Below are 25888 nucleotides of genomic sequence, written 5' to 3' on the forward strand. Positions count from 1 at the left end.
AGAAATCCAAGGTGTAAGAGAAACAAGTTCCAAGCTGGTCTGACTCCAGATCTGCATTCTTCTTGGCATCTAGTGCTCTGGCTGCTCAGATTATTACCATGACCCTTTGAAAGCTTGTGCAAGCTGTGCTCCTGAGAAATCCACTCTCGTTTAGAGTTCACTGTCCACTGGTTTCCTTATGATCCAGATAATGTGTCGATCATGGGTGGAATGGGACCCCAAGGACACCCAAGCTGGGGCTCAGCAGCCTCCTCAGGGTGGCAGGTGGCATTGGATGTACTTGAGCAGGTCTGGGTTTTACAGCTCCTTTGCCAGTGTTCATAAACTTGGCATTTGCTTTTGGTGCTTGGGAAGCACTGACTCTCTAATGAAACTGGGTCTGAGCAGGTGGAGAGCACGTAGCTAGAGGAGGTATATGGAAAAGGCGGGGACCCAATTGGAGCTGGCTGATGGCTTCTCTCATTGTGGTGGCTGTGCACTTTCGTTCCCACAGTTTAACTTCCTTTGCCTAGAAACTCACACCCTGGTTCTGCCACGGGTCTCGGTGGTCCTCTCTTTGCTCTACTTAAAGAAAAGCAGTTTCCTCTCCAAGCATCTCTCTTTCTCTCTCTTCCCCTGCAGGACTTTCCTCCCCAAACAACATCACTGGATGGGTTATCCACTTGCTAACACAGTTTTAAAATTGTGATAAAACATGTGTGTGCTTAGTCACTTGGTCGTGTCCGACTCTTTGCGACCCCATGGACTGTAGCCCACCAGGCTGCTTTGTCCATGGGGATTCTCTAGGCAAGAATACTAGAGTGGGGTTCCTATGCCGTCCTCCAGAGGATCTTCCCAACCCAGGGATCAAACCCAGATCTCCCACATTGCAGGTGGATTCTTTACCGTCTAAATCACCAGGGAAGCCCACAGATACTGGAGTGGGTAGCCTGTCTCTTCTTCAGGGGCTCTTCCCAACCTAGGGATCATACTGGGGACTCCTGCATTTCAGGATGATTCTTTACCAGTTGAGCTATTATAATATCAGACAGGTCACTTTAACCATCTTTAGGTGTATGGTTCAGTGGCATGAATTGAACATTGTTCTGTAGCCACTACTACCATCCATCTCTGGAACTTTCCCCATCTTCCCAAACTGAAATTTTGTTTCCATTAAACATGAATTCTTCATTCTTCCCTTCCCCCAGCCCCTGAAAACTCCCATTCTACTTCCCATCTCTATGACTTTGACTATTCTGAGTACCTCGTATAGGAGGAATCATACAACATTTATCCTTTTGTGACTGGCTTATTTCACTGAATGGCATCAGGGGTTCATCTTTATTGTAGCATGTGTCAAAATTTTCTTCCTTTTAAAGGTTGAATCATATTCCATTGTGCGGATAGACCGCATTATGTCTATCCATTCTTCTATTGATGGACACTTGGGATGCCTCTACCTTTTGGCTATTGTGAATAATGCTGCTATGAATATGGGTAAACCAAGATCTGTTTGGGATTTTGTGTTCCATTTTGGAGGGATTATATACCTAGAAGTGGAATTTGGGGTTGTATACCTAGAAGTCTTATGGTGATTCTGTTTACATTTTTGAGGAACTGCCATATTGTTTTCCTCAACAACTATACCATTTTCCATTTCTACCAGCAATGTGCTAGGGTTCCAATTTCTGAATACCCTCAATGCATTTGTAGGTCCTTTGGGTAACTCTCTTATGTCTTGCCCAGACAAAGTTCAAGGGCTGAATGATGACCCTTCAGCCATTGCAGACCAAGGAATATGGAATTGAGGAAAGGAATCTGTTTGAGTAGCAAGAGCAGAGTGGTTTAGCCCCAGGTGGACTCAGAGAAAGGGTAATTCTTAAAGCCTGAGTTTGCTGCTCACAGGACAGATGATTTGAGTAAATGACGCTCCCTTCTAAGTCTTAGGTGTCCCAACTAATCAGTGGGATAACAGCAGGACCTGCTTTCTAGGTTTGGGAGGGTTCCATGAGACTGTGCATAGGAAGCATCTAGCATAGAGACTTGACAGGAGAAAAGCATTCTGGGAGTATCCCTAGTATGGATAGAAGTCATCCCTCCACTCAGGAGTTATCACCTACTAATGCTCAGCCTTGGAATTCACAGACACACCTACTATCTGTCGTGCTTGTTGCTTCTCAAGGCCTGGGCTTTGAGATGCAGATGTCTTTAGAAATAGTCACATCTTCAGTGACCTAGTAGAAATGAAGAGGAAGTCTAGATTTTGAAACGTGAGCTTCTTCCTCCAGTTCAGGAATGTCCTAGAATGTCAGTCCCGTCCTCTGGGCTTCCATCAAGCATGGATTGGGAGTCATTTATTGCCTGCAGGTGGTTCATTTTATGTTGGTTCTTACTCTACAGCACTCTTAGATTCTCCTTTAAGTAAGACCAACAGAGAGAGGGTAATTCTTGAAGCCCGAGTTCACTGCTCACAGGATAGATGACTTGAATAAAAGAACACTATATGTCCCCCTTTGTCTCTATTCACTTTCTGTGTATAGTTTCTTGTGGGAGTCCATCTCGTCTCCTCAACTAGAGTATCAGCAACTTGAGGGCAGGTGCCTCTTCATATATCCTGCCCTATCGCTCGGTAAATATTTGTTCAGAGATTGAATGGATGTTCTGACTAGATACTGCCTCGGTTTCCTTATCTGTAAAAGGAAGACGGTAGGACTAGCACCCACCAAGGAGTATTTGGAAAAATTAAATTGACTTTATTAATTTACACAGGAAGCCTGGCAAATCGGAAGTCCTTACTAAGTGTTATTTCATAGGGATGACAGTTTGTTTGCAGTGTACTACGGAGCTCTAGGGAGAAGGCAATGGCACCCACTCCAGTACTCTTGCTTGGAAAATCCCATGGACAGAGGAGCCTGGTGGGCTACAGTCCATGGGGTCGCTAAGAGTTGGAGACAACTGAGCGACTTTACTTTGACTTTTCACTTTCATGCATTGGAGGAGGAAATGGCAACCCACTCCAGTGTTCTTGCCTGGAGAATCCCAGGGACGGCCAAGCCTGGTGGGCTGCCATCTATGGGGTCGCACAGAGTCGGACACGACTGAAGCGACTTAGTAGTAGTAGTATGGAGCTCTAGGGACTGCTGATGGTTAATATGATAGTTTGGGAAAACGTGAAACATTTACCAAGCATCCATTAAGCGAGCACAGCTCTTTACATGCGTCACCCCATTCAATCCTCATGCCAGCCCTGGAGGGAGGCGCCAGGTCCATCCTACAGTGGAGTGAGTGCAGGCCTGGGCCCTTGGAGTGACAGCTAGGACACAGCAGAGCTGCCATCTGGCTGCCTCCAGGATCAGGTGACATGTTCATCTTCCCCTTTCCTTTCCTAGTCTGATTCATCTTTTCCCTACTGTTTCATATCCCACCACACCAAGTATCTCATTTGTGCAACAAATACATTCCCTTGAAGCAAGACAAGAAGTACGTGGGTGATGTCAAATTCTCTCTCGCCTGCCTGAGGTTGTTCTCCAGACTTTATGACGCAGCTCAAAGAGCCCCTGAGTGCAGGCTGAGAAATAGTAAATGGTATCCCCACTCCCTGAAAATTTCAGGACTGACTGCAATTCAGCAGAAGCCACATGGCCCTCATGCTTGTTTGCCTGTGGTCCTTTCTCAGGGGAAAAATTCTTTGCATGTCAGTGGCACCACCAAGCCCCACATTGCCCATCGTGTAATCAGAATCAACTCGACCCTCTGCCCTCACCACACGCCTCTAAACCTCTCCCTTCACCAGAGCTGTGGGAATCTTCAAGAGTAACTCTGTCCCCACACCTGTCCTGTTTCTATTTGCTCCTGGGCATGTGTGTGTGCTCAGTCGTGTCCAAGTCTTTGCCACGCATGGACCATAGCCCACCAGGCTCCTCTGTCCATGGAATTTTTCAGGCAAGAATACTGAGGTGGGTCACCATTTCCTACTCCAGGGATCTTCCCGACCCAGGGATCGAACCTGAGTCTCCTGCATTGGCAGGCAGATTCTTTGCCATTAGTGCCCCCTGGGAAGCCCCTGGGAAGTGATCTCAAGGGGTAGATAAAACAGGGGCTTAGGAGCTATGTCAACCCAGGTTTGAGTCCCTGCTTTCCCATTTCCCAGCTGTGTGGTTTCAAGCAAGTGAAAAAACCTCTTTGAGCCTCAATTGTCTCCTCTGCTCTGAGATGGGGTAGAGGGCTGGGTTCCCCCAGGAATAAGCCTCTTAGATGAAGTTAAGCACAGTGGATGTTTATTATGGAGTGCTGTGGGGATCCACCCCTATGGAAGGGAGAGGGCATATGTAGGAACAGACAGAGGGGGATGTCAAGTGGTGATGGAGGTCAAGTGAGACAGTCTCAGCCCAGAGACCCCATGGGAGCTCGGGAGCCAAAATGTCCAACCAGAGTTGACTTGCAATGGGTCCACATGGCCAGGCCTTTATATTCCTATGTTTTTGGGTCACTGGATGAGGGCTTTCCCCAAGAGGTATGATCTTGGGTGAGCCAGTCCCTAAAGGGCAGCTGGGGAAACAGGTTCTTCCTGAAGGCCCATCTGGGTGGCACCTCACAGCGTCTAGCACTCAGGGTGCACAGCACTCTTGGCTTCATGGATCTGTAATGAAGATTCAGTTTTGAAAGATGTGTATAAAATGGTATAGCACTTGGACTATTGTACATGCTCTATAAATGAGAGTTACTAATATTGTTCACATTGGATCCAGCCTCAATCCCCCATCTTCTGTAAACCTTTCACTGATTTCTAGAGTTGGAATGAATCCCTCCCACCCCGACCCCCACTCACTTCTGGAGCAGCTAGATGGTTATGCAGTTCCTGCTGAATTCAGAGGTTTCAGCAAGCAGACCTGTAGCTTACTATCAAATTCCCAGTACCTGCACATAGTAGACCCTCAGCCAGTGCTTGTCGAGTGAGGGCATCTCTAAGAGCCTGTTCTGTGACTATGTTATCCAGCAGGCAAGGAAGCTGAGGCCCAGAGAGACCGATGGAGGTGGCCCATCATGGAGCCAGTAGTGACAAAACCTCCAGGTCTCCTGACGTCCATGTTTCCACTTTTGCAATCCCCCAATGTCCCCATTTCTTTGGATGCCACCCTTTTTTTTAAAAGTATTTTTTAAAATTGAAATAAAGTCACTTTTGCAACATCAAAATTCAGAAAACATGAAACAAACTCTTTTGAAGCGAACAATGCAGTGGCATCTGGTAACTTCATCGTGTGCAGCCACCATGTGTGTCTAGTTCCTAAACATTGTCATCACCCCAGAAGGAAAGCTCATACCCGTTAAGTAGTCACTCCCTGTGCCCCTTCCCGGTAGCCCCTGGCAGCCACTACCCTGCTTTCTGTCTCTATGGGTTTGCTGTTCTGAACATTGCACATAAGTGGAATCGCACAATATGTGACCATCGGTGTCTGGCTTCTTTTACTCAGCGTCCTATTTTCCAGGTTCATCCATATTATAAACCTTCCTTCCTTTTCTCAGGTGAATAATAATCCACAGCATAGGTATGCCACCACTTGTTTAACCATCCGTCCTTTGATGGGCATTTGGTCATTTTCACCTTTCGAGTAATGCTGCTATGAACATACGTATACATGTATTGGTCTGCGTTGTTGTTTAGTCACTAAGTCATGTCCCACTCTTTTGCAACCCCATGGACTGTAGCCCATCAGGTTCCTCTATCCATTGGATTCCCCAGGCAAGAATACTGGAGTGAGTTGCCTTCTCCAAGGGATCTTCCCAACCCAGGGATCAAACACATGTCTCCTGCATTGGCAGGCAGATTCTTTACCACTAAACTACCAGGAAAGCCCACATTTGCCTGAGTACCTATCCCTATTTTTAATTCATTTGGAGATAAATCTAGGAGTAGGGTTGCTGGGTCCTGTGGTCACATCATGTTTGAACTTTCTGAGGAGCCACCAAACTTTCCCATGGCAGCTTAGCCATTTTACATTCCCACTAAGAATGGGCAGAGGTTCCATATTCACATCCTTGGCAACACGTGTTATTTTCCTTTTTAAAGATTTTAGCCACCCTAGAGTTGTGTGAAGTAGTATCTCATTGTGGCTTTAACTTGCAATTGACTAATGACCAGTGTTGAGCATCCTTTCATGTTTTGGCTGGCCACCATTTGTAGATCTCCTTTGGAGAAATAGCTATGCAAGTCTTTTGTGCATTTAATAATTGGATTGTTTGTCTCTTTGTTCCATACTCTCTTCGAATCCACATTTGTCATTTCTCCTTCTCTTGAGCCCCCACCAACTGTAGCAGTAGCACCTTTCAGAGGTAAAGGAGTATAGACTTGTAGGCAGCAGGGTCTGGGTGGAGTACTACGTCTGTGGGCCCTTGGGTAAGCAGCTTCCATTCTCTGTGCCTCAGTTTCTACATCTATAAAATGAGGACATGGTCCTCTGTTTCCTACATGAGCTCTAAAGATTGGAAGTAATGTAGGGGAAATGCTTATTCCAGTGCCGAGCATGGGGAGGCCCCCTGAGAAATAATAACCCTAATTAGCTTGAATATTATTCCTGCTCCTTGACTGAATTTGCAGCTCATGGCTGGGCTCATGACATATACTGTCTTTCTGGATGCTTCTGCATCCACTAGCGATCTGGGATGGATGCTGCAGATAGTGATGGAGACAGCTTAGGGATTCTGTACCAAAGCAAACAGGGGCAGGAGGGAGCCTTTTGCAACATCTTGATGGCTGTGCTTACACTCAGCACGGCCTTTGGTGGGCAGCCGTCTGTCTCTGTCAATCTGCCAAACCTCTCTGATACATAATTCATCTTGATGCCGCAGTCACACTGAAGGCAGCAGAACCCAAAGGGCAGGCAGGTTAGCATATTCAAGAGGGAGAGGGGAGCCTCTTTCTTAGTAGCTTCCCAGGTGCCTGTGGCATAAGGTGAGGGCCAGTGACTCAGTGTCCACTGCAGCTATCTTTCTCTGTAGCAGTGAGACTCCAGGTTGTATCATTTCCCCAAGACTTAAAGATTATACTTGACATTGCTCCCTCCAGTCTGCCAGTCGAGACGCCAATTGCCCTTGATTCGCAGGCACTGCGGAACAAAGTGTCCAAAAGCACAGCAGTTTTCTCACTGCTTTAAAAACCCTCTTGCGAAGCCTCCCATCTCTCCTGCCACCCTCTCAAAAAACATAGCCCCGATACTTTTGAAAGTCACCTTTGCAATGTCGTCACTCCATATTGGTCCCCCTTTAAAGCCCTGTTCCTGTTTTTGAGAAGGGATTTGCAGATTTTCCTCCAAATCAGAATCTGTTTGCCTGTGGTTGGAAAACACTGCCTGGCATTTAGAGATGTGGTTTCCGTGGAGATGGAAACATCTGCTGGCAGATCTGGGGACCCGCATGACCGCAGACCAGCTTTTGTGCCTGGCAGTAACTGGGGGCCCGGTCTCCAGATGTGGAGCAGAAGCCAGAGTGCTGTTGCTTTTTCTAAAGCAGCCCAGTGCCACAGAGCGAGAGCCCTTTGATGTGGTATTGAGAGAGTAAGAATTGTTTTGTTTTGTTTTTTAAAGATCACTGCCATTTAATTAACCTATATGCTGACAGCAGTTAGTTTAAGGTATCTGAGTAACACACAACCAGGTTCCCTTTATATCTGCTCGTGTCAAGGGCTTAGGGTAATAGTTGACTTGTTAGTTTCCTAGATTCATAGAGAGAGGCCAGGTTTTATTCATTCTTCTAACAGTTATTTCTTGAGCTCCTACTGTGTACCAGGATCTTCTCTAGACACTGCCATGTCCCTGCCCTCACTGAGTTGGTATTCTAGATTAGACCATGGTCCATGGACCAACTCTGCCCACTGCCTGGTGTTGTAAATAAAGTTTTATTGGAACACAGTTTTCCTTCTGTCCTTCCCCTCTCTCCCTTCCTCCTTTGCCTTTTTTCTTTTCCTCTCTTCCTTCCTCCCTTCACTCTTCCCTCTCTCTCCTTTCTCCTAGTTTCCTTCTTCTTCCCTTCCGTCTCCCCTTCCTTCCAAATCACACACATTACACTCATGGTAAGCATTTTCATTTACCTTTCACATACACAGTCAAATGTGGGAGTTTCTCCAACTCTCTTACTCCCACCACCCTTCTTCTGTGACCTTAAATACATCATAGGAATATATAGTAAATATATTCAAACATTGCACAAATGCATCTATACATATTTTTATATATTTATATTTGTAGAGATGAGATCACACTAGATGTGTTGCTGGGCAGTTAGTTTTCTTCATAAATCACTCTCTGGTGGCATTTTCCCCATCTGCTTATGGAGAACAGGAGTTGGTAAACCAGGGCCCCAGGTTCAAATCTGGTCCACTGCTTGTTTTTGTAAAAAAAAAAAAAAAATTGAATTAGGACACAGCCTCACCCATGTGTTTATGTGTTGCCAAGGACAGCTTTTGTGCTTCATTGGCAGAGTTGAGGAGCTGTGATGGATACCCCCTGGCCTGCAAAGTCTGTAGAATTTGCTACGTAGCCCTTTATAGAAAAAGTTGGTTGATCCTGGCTATAGAACTACCTTATCCTTTTTCAAGATTGCATAGTAGTCTAAAGTGTGGATGTATTGTATTTTATTAAAGTAAAGTGAAGTGAAAATCACTCAGTCATGTCTGACTCTTTGAGACACCGTGGACTATACAGTCCATGGAATTCTCCAGGCCAGAATACTAGAGTGGGTAGCCTTTCCCTTCTCCAGGGGATCTTCCCAACCCAAGGATCGAACCCAGGTCTCCTGCATTGCAGGTGGATTCCTTGCCAGCTGAGCCACCAGGGAAGCCCTCTGCTTTAGTCTCTGTATGTACTCTAGGGGGGACCCACTAACTCAGGCTCTCTCTGTGATGCCTCCAGTTTGACATAAATATTGTGGGCTTTTCTGGTGGGGAGGGTGGTGAAGCCTTAGCTTTCAAGCTTGCACCAGAGATGGGCAGTGTGGCTTCTGCAGCTGTGTCCCCATGGCTGTCTTGGGGAGCGTGTTTCGGTGATAGCTTTCGTCTCTTCTGGCATACTCTCGCCCCGGTCTGGCCTAAACTCTCAGACCGTGAGGTCTGGTCCTTGGAGAACCTGAGCAGATGCTGGCAAGGCAAGTGGTCCTTCATTTCAGAGTGTCAGCCTGTGCCACACCTGCATTGGTGTTGAATTGGCAGACAGGGCAGAGGTTCTCGGGAGTGTGGAAGTGGTTTTGGAAAGCCCGTTAAAATGCAGATGTCTGGGCCCCACCCCAAAGGATTTGAGAAACTCTGGAGTTGAACATATACTGCCCAACACAATGAAAAAGGGAACCATAGACATTCTTGGAAAAGAAACTCAGTTTCATTGGCTCCCTCAAGGGTGCACTAGGGGTCTTGGGTTGCAAATGACGGAAGCCAATTCTAGCCAGCTTACACAGAGAATGGACCTACTTGGAAGATTCCGGGATAACTCTCAGGATCTACTGGAAAGCTTGGAAAGGAGCAGGACCCAGGGCGTCCCAGAGGCTCTCATATCAGGAATGACTTGAAAGGGTTTGGGGGAGCTGCCATAAATCAGCTGAGCTTCAGAGTGATTTTTTCCATTGTGTCACACCATTCAAGATTCACATTTCCCTGGAGAGAGTACGATGGGTCTGATTTGGCACCTGGTGACTTGGGGTGGGCAACGTCTGTTCCCTGGTGGACACCTCCAACAAGATTGTGCAGAGAGGAGAGAGAATGCCCCCAAACAGTGGGGGGTGGGTGGGTGGTCACAATCAAATGTCCATTGCGAAACAGCTGGACAGGCCATTGGCTAAGAATTTTAAATACCTGAGATGTGCTGAGCAGAGAGAAATACATGGACAAGCGCATTAAGTTACAATCCCTGGTGGACCTGCCTTCTGTATTATTTGATCCCCAATGAATACATTTTGTATCATAACAAGTCACTGTTGGATGCAGAAGTTGAAACCAGGTGGAAGGCCTTGGTTTGAAAAGCAAAACAAAACACTGGTTTCAGGCAACAGTGTTCAAACTCACATGGAAAAAGGGTTTCAGACCTTCTCAGAGTCACCATAAGACAGTACCGACTTATCGAAAATTCCGCACTGCTGGGATCATAGCGCCGAGGTTTCACCCTGCTCATGCTGACTCATTTGCCCCCAGAGAAGCGAGGGGTAGACAAGGGGTCTGGAGAGGTTGTCCCACAGTATAAATAAGAAGGCTCAAAGCCTTGCGGTTTCTGACCTGCCGAAGGTCACGGTGTAAGTCTGGAGGAAAGAGGGCAGAATCACAGAATCGTCACAGTGAGGATGGATGAGCTTTTAAGGATGATCTGCTCTAAGCCCTCATTTTATGAGTGGAGTGGCTGAACACCCGCTGGGGTTAAGTGGCTGGCCTGAGTGCCCAGCCGGTCCTGATGCTGTCTGAATCCTGCCCAAGCCCTCAGGGCTGTCAGAGGCTGCTGTCTGTCTTGCTGGCTCTGATGGACGCCTTTCACGTGGCTCTTGGAGAACCACCAGATTGAAATATGTGCTTTTTAGGCTTGTCTGTAAAGATTCACTCCCAATTAATTTTTCCCAGGGTAAAGGAAGCTTCTTTGAAGAGCTTTATAGGTGGCACACACGAAAAAATCATGGTTTCCTTGAAGAAACATTTCCTGCCAACCTCTAGCTTTGCAGAGAGAAGTCTCTCTGCTGGCCCACCACCTGGCAGACAATTGTCAATTCTGCCTTTGCTTAGGATGCTGACCCTCAGTCAGTGCTTTCATTGGGGGATAAAGGGACGTTAAGAATGCAAGTGACAGCTTGCCTCTGTGCCCCAAGCAAATTCAGGTGTCAGGGAGGCTGCGATATATTTCAGGACCAAGAGCACCGAGGTCAGACAGAACCAATTTCAAGTCCTGGCTTCTGTCCTTCCTCACGTGCAGTGTGACCCTGGGGGAGTGGCTCAGTCTCTCTGATCCTCTGTATCTTCACCTAGAGATGACAATCCCCGTTTTAAAGACTAAAACGACTGAACACCTATACAGTGCTTAGCACAAGACTAGGCTTATCATAACGGCTTAATGGATGGTGCCAAGATACCTGGACTGGGAAGGGACAGATACAGCTTGGCAGATCTCTGCTTTGACAGGAAGGGAAACCAGCCTCCAAGGCTGCAGTGACCTGCTAAGTAATGACGGAGCCAGGGCAGCAGCTCAGCCTCCTGCCTCCATACCCAGAGATCTTATCAGCACAGCACATGACCCCCTCAGGGTCACCCTGGACAGGCCACACCATCCCCGGTAGGGTGGGTGTCCCTAATGGTGGTAGTGGTGCTGCCGAATTTCCCCTTCCCGGCCTCTCCTCTCTGTCTCTCCTTTTGTTGCTGTTCAGTCGCTCAGTCACGTCCAGCTCTCTGTGACCCCAGGAACTGCAGCACGCCAGGCTTCCCTGTCCTTCACTATCTCCCCGAGTTTGCTCAAACTCGTGTCCATTGAGTCAATGATGCCATTCCAACTGTCTCATCCTCTGTCGCCCCCTTCTCCTGCCCTCAATCTTTCCCAGCATCAGGGTCTTTTCCAATGAGTCAGCTCTTCAGGTTACCAAAGTATTGGAGCTTCAGCGTCAATCCTCCCAGTGAATTATTCAAGGTTGATTTCTTTTAGAATTGATTGGTTTGATCGCCTTGCTGTCCAAAGGACTCTCAAAAGTTTTCTCCAGCACCACAGTCTCCTTTAGGGTTTCTGATTTTAGGGGATGTTTGGTTAAAGCATTCTCTGCCCAGGAGGAGGCCAAGAGAAGCGGGAAGAAGCCAATACCGGCTGTCACTTATGGGGCTGATGAAAGCCTGTCCACATCCTACTGTCCCCAGGGAGACAGCAAGAGCAGACCTCTGTACCAATTCATCTTGGAAATTGTCTTTTCTTCAGGCCAGGGGAGGGGGAGGGAAACCTAAAAGAAAACATCCAGCCACATGCCCGTGAAATCTCTGTCCAAAATCAGTCATCCTTTCTAATAATGAGGGCTGTCATGAGCCTTGGTTCATTCGGAAATGACGGCCTGTGTAAATATTTGGTCTGTAACTGATTTATGAGTTGGGGAACAAAAATATAAGATTAGTTCCTAATCACAGAGACGCAGGAAAATCAGTGGGCCTGGATGCCAGCACAGATCAGGCCTGGAAGGCAGAATTGGGGGTGGCTGTCTGGGTGAGCTCAGATGGGGTAGGGGAGGCTGGAGAGGGAGCTGGAGAGGAGCCTCCGGGTCATCCCACAGGTCAGAAGCAGCGTTGTCTGTGTCCAGGTCAAGAACTGGTCAAAACCGCAAGATGCCTGGCTTGCAACTGTAAGATTGATTGTCCCCAGCCAACCCCCGTATCAACAACCTAGACAGCTCTAGAACTGCACAGGCACCACTGTAAGATGGGAATACGTGTGGTCAGCTCTTATGGTGGGATTGATAAGGCGATTAGGAATTGGCTTTGAGGTCAGTGAAATCTGTGATCATGCTCCTAGCCTTTATCGAGCTGTGACCTGGGTATGTTAAGTGTGGAGAAACCCAGTTGCCTTCACTGCAAAATGGGGGTCATGATTGTTCCTACTCCAATGAGATAATATGTCCAGAACACAGCATCTGACCCCTTACCTCTCAGCCAGGCCAGTCTTAATGCTGACATTAGCAGTCCTAAGAATACTGGAATTCAAACCCCACTCCCCTCCCCAGGTGGCTGATGTGGGCACATACCTGTCCTGCAGGTTAACCAGCCCCGCAGCCACTTCATATAGAAAATGTCTCCTACCAGAAATAAATGTATAGGGTGGGTGCCAGCCTGGCACCCCCCACCTATGGCATCGAGGCAAAGTGTGTGTACTTGAGTGGGTGTACTCGCTGCCAGGAGGAGCCCCCGAGCATTCAGGCGATGGTATAGTGGGCACACTTGAACCTTCAGACATTCATTTCGTTAACTGAGCTCTTATTATGTGTCAGACTCCACACTGGGCCCTGGGGATCCACACAGAACAAGTCACACACGATCCCTGCTCTCCTGGTGCTTCCAAGTGGATGGGAGAGGTCCATGTTCATCAAATAATTAGAAAAACAGATGTGTATTCCAGAACGGAGCTAGAGCTTGAAAGCATGTCCAGGTGCTATGACAAGACCCAGCCTACCCTGGACAGAAGGGGTCAGGATGAGGAAAGGAAAGACACCAAACGAAGTCCAGCAGGCAGGGGTGGCAAGCTCATGGGATGAGCCAGGTGATGGGAAGTGGGAGTCGGGGTGAAACAAACCAGAGGAGTTTTCCTGCTTTCAGGTGAGTCCAGACCCTACTAGGACGGGGTTGGCAAGCTGCAGCTCACATCTAGCCCAGCGCCTACTTTTGTGGGTATTTTGTTGGAATACACCCCGTCCGTTCATCACTTGTCACCTGGGACTGACTGAGCTTGTGCTACAAGACCAGAGCTGAGTAGCTGTGACTGAGAGCTTAGGGCTTGCAAAGCCAAAGATGCTTACTTTCTGGCTGTTTACAGGAAGTTTGTCAACCTCTGCCCTGGAACATCTTTCCTTTCCTCTCCTGATCAATTTTGTCTCCTGTACTATTTGTGCTTGGGAAATCCCATGGACAGAGGGGCCTCTGGTGGGCCACAGTCCATGGGGTCACAAGTCAGACATGACTGAGCAACTAAACAACAACTCACCTTGGGTCTGAAGTGTATCTTAGTGGATGAGAGGACAATGTGTGTATGAGGACTGTTTGCTCTTCCCTAAATCAAGTCTTGGTAGAAATCCTTGATATTGAGAGCTGATCTGTTACTGAGTGAAGTTTAAAAAAATACAGTATATCTGTTCTTAAGACATTTTCAAGTGTGTATTTATACATACATTCATATATGACATATTTATATGTCATTTAAAAATTATGTATTATGTACTATATAGAAGTTTACATATATTTAATTATATATCATATATAAAATGGACTTCCCAGGTGGCACTAGTGGGAAAGAACACGCCTGCCAATGCAGGAGACTTAAGAGATGCTGGTTTGATCTCTGGGTCAGGAAGATTCCCTGGTGGAGGTCATGGCAACCCACTCCAGTAATCTTACCTGAAGAAATCCCCATGGACAGAGGAGCTTGGCAGGCTATAGTCCATAAGGTCACGCAGAGTCGGACACGACACGCACAGTCTCATTTAAGCTGTAGAGCAGGATTTGGCACCCATGCATGCCTGCATATATAATATATAAAAATATATGTATATGTTTACTTATATATCATGTAAATATAAAAGTACAAACATGCATAAATATATGCATCCATAAAAGTTATGTACTATTATATATAATTAATATATACCAACATAATATTATGTAATTAAACATATATGCTAAATTTCTAAAAATACATAACCACATTTTAATATCTGTTAACTAAATCTGAGATACTAACTGGTACCAATCATATGGAAAACAAAATTCACCTCAAATTTGATCTTCAATATAAAACTTGAAGTAATAATGAAACATCATTGAAATATTAAGTAACAATTAAGCACATTATTCCACGCCCATACCTCTTGTTTTCTAGAGATTTTTTTCATTTTAATAAAATAAAGAGGAGACATTCAAGCAAATAGTACAGTATGCATTTAAAGATTTATTATTATTATTATTATAAAATAATACTCCCGTGGCTAAGCTCAAATGGCAAAGAAGTCTTAAAGTAATAAAGTACGTACTCCGGAAATCCCAATTTGCCAGTTGCTTCTTGTGTAGCTTTAGACATGAGTGTGTCTACCTAAGACTGGGGGTCTGTATGACACACCAACTTAGCACACGTCTCACGTCTCTTCCTGTTTCTCCCCTCACACTGAATTGGCCAGCAAGTCCTGGGAGAGCTGAGTCCCGAATACCTCCTCTCCCTCTTCCTCCATGACCCAGACCTTGGTCCATGGCACAGTCATCTTTTGCCTGGGTGCCTTCTGCAGCCTCCAGTTCAGATTCCCTCATCCCATTCTTGCTTCCATCACGGTCAACTGTCTACACACCGGGGAGAGTGATCTCTTAAGAACAGAATCAGATTTCATTATCTTCCTTCTTAAACCTCTCAAACAGGTTCCCATCACTTTCCCAATCTCCTTTGAGTAGCCCCCCTGCCTCTTTTCTCCTCTCTTGCTGTGAGTTGACCTGCCCTGGCCTTGACCTTTCCTCATGGCCTTGTCTCTCTCCCTTCAGATCTCTGCAAGTCTGGCTTTCCTTGACATGCAAGTCTCGGCCTAAAGGCCGTGTCCCCAGTGAGACCCCGCCACCGAGCCACTGCATCACCTGCTTTTCATTCTCCCTGTAGCTCTTATTATTAACCAGTATTTCCTTGTCATTTCATGTATTTGTCTGTATCCCCCACCAGGATACCAACCCAGGGACAGCATGGCTCTTGTTTCTGCCTCCTTCATTGCTGGTGTCTAGCACCTCCTTGTCCTAAGAATATTTATTGGATTCATGTTTTTCACTAATATATCTTTTAATGACACAAATGAGGTCATGCTACATATACTGTTTTCTCCTCTTCCTTCCTTCATTTTGTAATAAGTGGTATTCTCCCTATCCAGATTCTTTCAAACACCTACACAGCTCCATCAAGTGGAGTTTCCATTTCATACCGTTTAATGGGTCAGCCCCCTATGATACATATTTCTGCTGTCTCCAGGCTTTTGCAAAGCAAAGTTAATTTTACTATTAGGAGAGGGCGGGGGAAAATCAGAGAGAAGAGAGGGGGTGGGATGAAGAAGATGCTCTAATAGCAGAACAGTGATCACCTCACCCCGTGTGGCCGGGAACAGGGTGCCTTAGAGCAGCAAAGTCCAAAAAGAGGTTCCAGTGATGCTGGAAGTGCTGTGTCCAAAATGGCAGCCACTAGCTGCAGGTGACTTCGGGGCATTTGAATTGTGGCAACTTGAGACTGATGAACGGAATTGTAAATTTTATCTTACTGAATTTTAAAATTTTAACAGCCACATGTGGCTATGGTTACTGTATAGGCTGGCCTAGATTTAGGCAAAGGGGTTTATACTTACACGCAGGGATGTGGCCAATGCTTGACCCTGGATGATTCAGGCCACCGTGGCTGAGCTACAAGGAGAGAAGGGAATAGGAAGGCGGAGTGTTTATTATTTAGCTGCAAAACGTCAAGAGATGCTGTCACTTGAGGGAAAATAAATTCCAAGCCGGCTCTGGTTCTTTTTAGAATTTTTTCATGATTAACATCTGTGGGCAGGGAGCCTAGAACAGGGATTGGAAACTTTTTCGGTAAAGGGCAAGAGAGGAAATAGTTTCTTTCCCCTGTGTGGGCCATACAGTGTGTGCTGCAACTTAACTCCCCCGTTGTCAAGCTAAAGAATTTACAGACAATGTGTTATGAATGGGCAAGGCTGATAAAACTTTATTTACAAGAACCGGCTAGGAGGTGGATTTGGTCCAGAGTTGGTCCATAGTTTGTCAGCTCCAGGACTAGAAGAATCTGGCTGGATCTACCCAGCTCAAACCAGCAGGCAGCCTCCCAGAGAACAAGAGGAGAACAATACCCAAGGCATAACTCAGGGTTTCTTGCATTTTGCACACCCAGCCAGGGTAGGAGGTAGCTGGGATGACCTACTTCCAGTGAAAGACGATTTCTGGTGGGTTACACCTGAGTCTGAGATTCCTGCTCTGCTTTGGTGGGATACTCTCAGCCATAAAGCAGGTGTGGAACACACTCCTGCTTTCTGGCCCAGGTCCACACTGGTGTGGAAGTGGTATGCAAGGTGGGGCTGCTGAGAACAAACTGGGCTCACATTTCCTTTTTTATGTCCCATGGTGTCCAACACAGTACCTTACACTTAGAGTGTGCTTGGGCATCCAAATGCCACATCATCTCTGTGAGCTTCAGTTTCCCCATCTGTAAAATGGGAATGACTGTAGCACCTTCCCCACAAGGCAGTGGGGAGGACCGCAGGAATTACTGCCTGTGTAGGGTCAGTGTCTGGAATGCAGTGAGCACTCGGGCACGACAGAGATGCACATGCTGGGCTGTTGATGGCAACCCAGCGTCAGATGGTTCTGGAGGGATCAGAGCTGCTCATCCTCGAGTTCAGCCTCTAAGGGTGTGCAGGGAGAAGATGCGAGAGGGTTCTAGGAGAGTGAAGGCACAGGGAAGCTGAGGTAGCGCTCACTGGCAGTAAGAGGAAACAAGGAAAACAGAGCTGAGGTCGCGTGCCTTCATGAAGTAGGAAACTGACGGGAAACAATACAGATTCATACCAAGAGGATGGTGCCAGGCCTCACACCTTTCAGATCCCTCTAGTCTCCTGTGGTAATTTGCACACTTGGATGATAGCCCTCAGCAGAACAAGGAAGCAACCAGCCCATGACCACAAAGCTAACACGAGGGGAGCAGGACCTCCACCCAGGCTACTTGACTTCCAGGCCTTGGGAAGCACATTACTGTGCTGTCTGCGGTCCTTATCCACAGAAAACCACAGGATATCAAATACAGTTCCCTGTGCTATACAGTAGGACCTTGTTGTTTATCGCTCCTACAAAATATACCATTTTAAAGAGTACAATTCAACGGCATTAAGTATATTCTTAATCTTGTGCAACTATCACCTCTATCCAGTTCTAGAATTTCCCATCAGCTCAAATGGAAACCCCAGACCCATTAAACAGTCATTGCCCATTTACCCTTCTGACCTCAGCCCCAGGCGACCACTAATCTGCTTTCTGTCTCTATAGGTTTTCCTATTCTGAATATTTCCTATAAATGGAATCATCATATGTGTGTGGCCTTTGCATGTGTTTTTTTCACTTAGTTCAAGTTTTTGGGGTTCATCTACATTGTAGCACGAATCAGTATTTCATAATACTGAGTAATAGACCATTGCCTGGATAGACCACAATTGGTTTATCCATTCACCTGTCGATGGACATTTGAGTTGTTTCCACCTTTTGACTGTTGTGAATGATGCTGCTATAAACATTGTGTACAGTTTTTGTTTGAACGCCTGTTCTCAGTTCTGTTGGGAATATATCTAGGAGTAGAATTGCTGGGTCAGTAATTCTGTTTACTTGTTGAGGAGTCATCAAACTGTCTTCCACAGTGGCTGCACCATTTTACAGTCCCACCAGCAGTGGACACAGGTTCCAGTTTCTCCACATCCTCACCAACACTTACTGTTTTATGATTTCTTGATTATGGCCATCGTAGTGGGTGTGAAGTGGCATCTCACTGTGGCTTTGATCTGCATAATGCTGGACATCTTTTCATGTGCTTGCCAGTCATTTGTGTACCTTCTTTGGAGAAATGTCAGCTCAAATCCTTTAATCTTTCACTTTTTAATTGGGTTGTCTTTTTTTTTTACTATTGTCTGAAAGACTTTTTCTTAAGGCATAACTTCCACTCAGAAGTAAAATGCACAATTTTTGTGTACAGTTTGATGAATTTTGTTTATCAGTACCACCCAATCAACACAGAGGACACATCCGGCAGCGAGAAGGATTACTGGTTCTGTTTCTAGTCAATAACCTCCCCAAAAAATCACTCTTCTGACCTCTGTCACTATGGATCAGTCCTGCCTGTTCTTGAACTTGATGTAAATGGAATCGTGAGGGACTCAGCATATGCTCTTCTGTGGCTGGCTTCTTTGGCCCAACACCGTATCTTTGAGACTCAGCCATATTGTACTATAGCAGTAGTTTCCTCTTTTTCATTGTCATGCAGTTACAGTCAAATATATGAGTATGCTACGATATATTTATCCATTCTATTATTGATGGACACTGAGAGTGTTCCCAGTGTGTTTGCCCGTATGAACAATGTTGGCATGAACATTCTTACACAGGTCATTCTGTGGACACGGGCAGTCATTTTGGTTAAGGACATAACACCCTGGGGTGAAATCATTGGATCAGAGTATTTGTTCAGTTTCAGTAGATACTGTCAAATTGTTTTCCTAGATGGTTGTACCAATTCACAGTCTCACCAGGATTTTATAAGAATTCTGGTTGCTCTGAATTGACATTTGGTGCTGTCACCTCTGTTAGCCACTCTGGTGAGACCTATACGAGAATTTACTTGACTTTTTTTTTTTTTAAACCAATGTCTCTTCTCCATCTCCTTTCTTCTTCCTCATCTGCGTCTTCCTCTTTTTCTCTTTATTTTCCTTTTTCTTCTTTCCCTTCCTCTTCTTTTAATTCTTCTTATTGTATTTTACATAAGGCTGTATACTGGAAATTAACTGCATGAAATTATAGATTTGATGTACAAAATCAATACAAATTTTAACTATTAAAATACAAACATGAAAAAAAAAATACAAACATGATTCCGTGTCTCATCTGAAAGTATTGCCTGTTCATCCACACCTGGGGAAATGCAACTTATGCTGTTTGACTGACTCATTGGTGCCTCTGTTTTTGCCAAGGCCCCCGTTGATTCTTGCCCTGCTCCAGGCATGCTTAAGCCAGAAATGAGGGTTGTTGCCTGTGGCCAAGGAACAGAGTGGATTCTCAATAAACACTCTCCCAGCCTTAGGCTTTTCCAAACCTTCCTCTTCCTCTGAGCATTTGAGTCCAGGGTCCCTAAGTACCCCCCACCCCAACTGTCACCCCTTCTCATCCACGAACTGGTGTTATTCTTTGCTTTTTGAAAAGGGTCTTTCTTGGAAGAGACTGACTGCAAAAGATTTAAATGGCCCAATTTGAGAAGGAGGAGCAACTCACACAGCCCCGGGTTAGACCAGAGGGCATTTTTCCTGTTTGGGGAAATGGCTCCTGGATTAGCCCTCTGCCACCCAGGGTGGTGTGTGAGAACGCACGTTTCCGCCTGTCCTCCTGCCATGCCCGAGAGGAGCTTGTCTGTCCCCAGCCCTGTCACTTCCTCCCAGTCGACAGGCCAGATGCTCCAGACCCTGTTAATAAGATGCTGAGGGATTTGGCCATTGAAGGCTTTCGAGTTCAAGGGGACATAGCCCACCCCTGACGCAGCTGAGGGGCTGTGAGCCGGCAGCTCAGCTCAACTCAAGATCCAGCAGGCTCTGGGGAGAGGAATTGGTGCAAAGCCCAACCATCAGTTTGGGACTTCCCTCGGCAACCTTTGTGATGAAAGCTCTGAGAGGCAGGTTGGCAAATAGGCATTCATCAGGAGCCTTCTGAGTGCAGAGCTGTCTGCCAGACCCAGGCAGAGATGGCCGAGGCTGGCAAAAGAAATAAGGTGCATTTCCACCCTCTAGGAGCCCATAGTTGAGAAGTAACTGGGAAGATGGGAATAAACAGTCCTCCTGACTCACAGATCAAATCTGGGCCACAGTCCTTTAGAATTTTCACAAGGTGGAGGATGTTGGTTCCCAGCCTGAGCTGGGGCACATGGACTTGGATGGGAGTCTGTGGGCCCGGCTCTGCCACTGTGGGGTGCCTGCTTTGTGTCTGCACTGACATCCAGCTTAACCTGGTCGTAGTTGCATTAATAGCAGGTAACCTGAACCCTCATTCTGTGGTGCGCCCCGTGTCATGCACATGATCTCATGTATTAATATCACGATTTCCTTCTTAGGTAGGGGCTATGATTTACCCCCATGGTCAGGCGAGGAAACTGAGGCACAGAAAGGTGAGATGTCTTTCCTGAGGTTACAATCAGGACCTGAGCTCCAGTCCTCCCCCAGACCCCAAAGCCTATGTGAATGTAACTCCTACTCCCTCTGTGCAGACACCTTTTTGAACCTCCACAGCTGGACGCTCATGTGGAATGAAATGCCGCGCCCTTCCCTCTGTCTCCAACCACGGGCAGGGTGAGCCAGAAAAACGCCGCCTGCCATTCTAACAAGAGGCCTTGCTGCCGACCCCTGGAGGGATAATAAGCAAGGCTGCCAGTGCAGGCGCTGCAAGGGGACGACTCTGCAGGCACCGCTAGAACTCCTTAAAGCCGAGGAGGAGCAGACCTCCTGGAGAGGGTGACTTCTAGGCTGCCTGTGTGGGAGGCCTCCACCCTCAAAATTAGCACTCTCCCGCCCTCTGTCCAGAGCTGTGAAAATCTGCAAGGCCGGTTTGCTTTGACCACAGGAGGGCGCCCAACTCCTTGCCACACCTGAACAGGGCACTGGGGTAGGGGGAGGTGAGGGGGAGAGAAGTGAGGGTAATTTTGAGTGCAGTTTTAAACCTAACTCTTCTCAGCCGATCACATGAGCTCCTGGGGGAGGGCAGAAACATTTCAAAACCAGCCCAAGAGGGACCTTCTATTCAGCTGGGGCTGAGCTAGGGGCTGAGAGTTCCAACAACAGAAATGACAGGGTCCGACCCTCCAAATAGCGTACAGTCAGGAGAATTCAAACGCCGTTGCTAAGTGTCCATCCAGAGCGATCATTTAACAAGCATTTCATGAGCACCGACTGTGTGTCAGACTCTGTGCTGGTTGCCAAAGACAGAAAAACGAAAACAGTACAAAATCATTGCCCTCAAAGAGCCACATGGGAGAGAGAGAGAGAGAGAGAGAGAGAGAGAGAGAGAGAGAGAGAGAGAGAGAGTGAGAGAGAGAGTGAGAGAGAGAGAGTGTGTGTGTGTGTGTGTGTGTATGCGCGGGCAAGATTAGTGGGGTCCAACTCTTTGTGACCCCATGAACTGTAGCCCACCAGGCTCCTCTGTTCATGGGATTTCCCAGGTAAGAAAGCTGGAATGGTTGCCATTTCCTAATCCAGGGAATATTCCCCACCCAGGGATTGAACCCGTGTCTCTTAAGTTGGCAGGCAAACTCTTTAGCACCGTGCCACCTGGGAAGCCAGACAAAGCCTACAGGAATAAGTTTGGGAAAAAAATAGGAAAGTGCAGACACAGAGATACATAGAGAATGCTTTAGAAGGGTGGAGGAGGAGCACCAACCGAAACTAGGAGGAAATGGGGAGTATCAGGGAAGACTTCCTGGAGAAAGAACACTCGACCCTGGCTGGGATGGACTACAGTGTCAAGGAAGGCTTCTTGGAGGAGAGGACAGGAGAGCCAGAGTTATAAACGACATGTGGGGGTCAACCAGGCAAAGGAGGAGTGGGTCTTTCAGGCGATGGGAACAGTATAAGCGGTGGACTGGAGGTGAGGAACAGCACAGACTCTAGTGCGGGGAGCCTAGGGAGAGAACGTGGAAGAGGGCGGCAAGGCCAGGTGGAGATGGGGGGTGGGTGCAGAGTGCTATGGTAGGAGATAGGGCCCCCGGCTGTCTTTGTGTGTGCGTAGGGATACATTCCCCTCTTCTCTTTCTGTCTCCTTTTCAGAGCCAAGAAGAAAAGCAAGCCCTTGAACCTCAAGATCCACAGCAGCGTGGGCAGCTGTGAGAACATCCCCTCCCAGCAGCGCTCCCCGCTGCTATCCGAGCGCTCCCTCCGCTCCTTCTTCGTGGGACATGCGCCCTTCCTGCCCTCCACCCCTCCCGTGCACTCCGAGGCCAATTTCTCCGCAAGTAAGTCCTCTGTACCCGTGCCCGGCTGCCCTCCGCGCCCAGGGCGCGCCCCCTGCTTTTCCTTCCGCGAAAGTATACCTCTTCCACGCTCCGCCAGCCGCCACCCCTTGCGCCACCCCATGCCCCTTTGGAAATGGTTTAGGAGAAAAGGGGTATAATTGGGAGGCTGTTGTCACTGGTCCCGTGAGCCTGCAGGTGTGCAGGGATGACAGCGAGAAGCAAGGTTGCAGGACATTAAAGGAAACAGCAGTCTTTTCTCTCCTCTGCTTCTCAGCTGCCCGGTCACAGGATTTTCCCTGGACACCATGGGCTAAGGCGTCTCTGATTTAATTTTGTAATTATCTTCCCCGCACCGGTGGATGCGTGTAACCTTTACATCTCCATGATGGATTTGCGTTCACACTGGGCTGAACGGGGCCTGAGGTGGCTTACATTCTGCTGTCATGAGTTTTGCGGCAAAGTGGTTATTCCTAGGGGCGGAAATGGAACTTTCTGGTGATCAAGGATGAAGTCTCAGAAGGCGTTTAATCTTCTCTGCCCAGAGGCCCGTTTTGCGGAGCAGGCGCAGATGTGGTCAGAGGGGAGCCCCTGAAAAAAGCTCAACCAGTCCTACAGCCAAGACAACTTGGGAACTTGGGAAGAGGAGGGGGTGCTAGAATGTGGAGGAAATAACCACTTGCCCTTAATACAGCCAGACTGTGTCCACGTGTTGCTGCTCTGATAAGTGATGGTGCTCACTGAGTACTAGTATGTGCTAATCAGACACATGTGTGATGTCATTAGTTCTTGCAACAATCAGTGGTACACATGGATTATTCCCATTGTATAGATGAGGAACCGAGAAGGCACTGGCGACCCACTCCAGTACTCTTGCCTGGAAACTCCCATGGATGGAGGAGCCTGGTAGGCTGCAGTCTATGGGGTCGCTAAGAGTCGGACACAACTGAGCGACTTCATTTTCACTCTTCACTTTCATGCATTGGAGAAGGAAATGGAAACCCACTCCAGTGTTCTCGCCTGGAGAATCCCAGGGACGTAGGAGCCTAGTGGGCTGCCGTCTATGGGGTTGCACAGACTCAGACACGACTGACATGACTTAGCAGCTTAGCAGCAGCATAGATGAGAAAATCGAAGCCCAGAGACATCAAAGAATCACCTAAAGTCACACAGCTATGGAGTAGTTGAGTCAGGATTTGAATCTGATTCCTTCTAACTCCAGAGTGTACCAGTTTAACCATCATGCCTGATTTTGTAACCAAGTTCCTCAGATACCCAGCAGGACATTTTTCTCTAAATGTGGGATTCTGTTCTTTATCTTTACATAAAAGTTTTTAAAACTTTTTAGGGAGCCCATGGACCTGTTAAGGATTGGATGCAATCTATTAGTTCTCTCCCTGGAAGACTGCAGATGGAATGTCCAACACAAATGTGTGGAGTCAGGACTGCCAGGTTCAGAAGCTCTGCCTTACCCAGCTGGATGGTTGGCCCAGAGCAGAACTGTGAACTCAGTTTACAGGTCACACATGTGTCTCCTGAGTCCACGGCAGGACTCGGTGGAGGCTCTGGTACCGGAAGAGACTTGTTGGACATCAGGAAAGGCTCCAGAACTGGCTTATCTCGGTGCCCAAGGCTACTGGCCCTGAATCAAGCAAACTAAAATAGTGCTCACGACACATGTTGACACCAGAAAGCCAGTTTATCAGTTTTCAAGGGAAATCACTGTCAGAGGGATTAGAGACACTCCATGATGGTGGGCGGGCCTGGGGTGAGCCTGGTCAAGGGGAGGGGTGATGACACTTGCAGTGGGTATCGGCAGCCGACTGGAGCAGGGTGTCATGGCTCTGGAGGGGACTGCCTGGGTTCCAGCCCCAGCTCTGTTATTTCTGAGCAGTACGCTGACCTCCAGCAAGTTAAGAGCCTCTCTGAGCCTCAGTTTCCTTAATCTGTGAAATGGGAATAACAATAGCTTCATGTCACAGATGTTTGTGAGGACTGGATGAGCTCGAGTTTGTCAAGTTGCCTGCACAGTACTTGGCATGCAGTAAGTGCCTCATAATGGCAGTTGGTATTCTGTTGTTTGTTGTTTCCTTCTCCTAGAGTCATTTCCATCCTCTGGCTCCATGATTAATTTTGAGGCTGTAGCTAAGTGCCTTTTAGTTTACCCCAGCACCCCCAACCCAACTCCCTTTGGCCCTAAGAGTGCCTGGAATTTACCTTGGCGTGATGCTGGGCACTGCCTTTGGCAGCCATCTGTCTTCAGGCATCGCCATCAAATGAGAGAATGTCAGCATGGCTGCCTCAGAGGGTTTGACCATAGCCCTGGACTTTAATCCAGCCAGAGGAGAAATATCTCCATCTTACCTTAAAAAAAAAAAAAAAAAAAGCTGTCAGACTTGCACGTTCAGACCCCTGCTTCTTCCAGAGTTTTGCAAGGATTCACCGTAGTTTCCCATTTTCATGCCTGCCCCCATCTCCATCTGGAGGAGACGCTTCCCTGCCTGCCCGTGGGCAGGAGCAGAGTCATCCTGAATTAAAATCAGCTCCCGATACTATGAGGCCCTATAAGTACAATTTTCTCTCAGGACAGTCCTTGTCCTTGTATGCAGAGAGGCCCCTCCCTGATCTCCCAGGAAGGAAAAAGCTAGCATTTGCGTCTCAGGGAGAGAACAAGTGTGTAACCCAAGTTATTAGCTGGACTCCCATGGACCAGTCCTATTTTCAATGATCCTAACAAATAATAGAAGCAGAGGCAGCCTGGTGGAAGAGGCTCCAGATCAGGAAATGAGAAGCTCTCCACTGGATCTTGGTGTTGTCACCAGTGGCCCGTGTGACCTTTGTCCTTGGCATGTCGGTGGCATTGTCACAGTTCAGATGCATTGCACTCTGGGGGCGGATATCATTATTCCCATGTTACAGATCAGGAAACTGAGGCTCTGAAAGGTGAGTGACCTTGACCACATTATAGGTATTGAATCCAAACGCAAACTCTAACCTGCATCCCGTCTTCCTTTCTCTCCTTGGGTCTCAGTTTGCCCAACTGTACAATAAAAGACTCCATGCAGGTCCATTCCGGAGCTTAGGAACTCTAAGGCTAACCCAGTGAGTATGCAAAGTGGCTTTTCCTAGGCAGATATTTTGACTCACTGAGAATGCCAGTTTGGGAGTCTCTGGGTCAGGGTTGTGGGGAGCACACAGCTGCAGGCACCGGCTCCCCCATACTGCTGACAGTCCTGTTCTCACGCCACTCTGAGTTCCAGAGGAGAACTTCTGGCCTCTGGGCCCCAGTGCCAGCCTTCCTCCCCTGACCTGGCTGAGGGAACCTCTGAGGCGGTGTCCCTGCCAGGCTGAGTCCGTCCTCCCGTTTGTCACTGTCAGCTCTGACTGTGGCTGCGCTGTGAAGGGTGGAGATCCTGCGTCCTGTTATCCCCGATGGTAATGCCGGGAGT

General features: G+C 47.5%; 1 protein-coding gene across 1 annotated transcript in view; it reads left to right on the top strand.

The window, feature by feature from the left end:
- The window catches only part of KSR2 (kinase suppressor of ras 2), a 454968-nt gene that overhangs the window by 235816 nt on the left and 193264 nt on the right, over positions 1 to 25888 (top strand). Inside the window, exon 5 of the mRNA XM_069557572.1 lies at positions 22258 to 22442. Coding sequence (XP_069413673.1) covers positions 22258 to 22442 — 185 coding nt within the window. The remainder of the gene's footprint in view (positions 1 to 22257; positions 22443 to 25888) is intronic.

This window comes from Ovis canadensis, chromosome 17 (assembly GCF_042477335.2).
Source record: "Ovis canadensis isolate MfBH-ARS-UI-01 breed Bighorn chromosome 17, ARS-UI_OviCan_v2, whole genome shotgun sequence".
Taxonomy (NCBI): domain Eukaryota; kingdom Metazoa; phylum Chordata; class Mammalia; order Artiodactyla; family Bovidae; genus Ovis; species Ovis canadensis.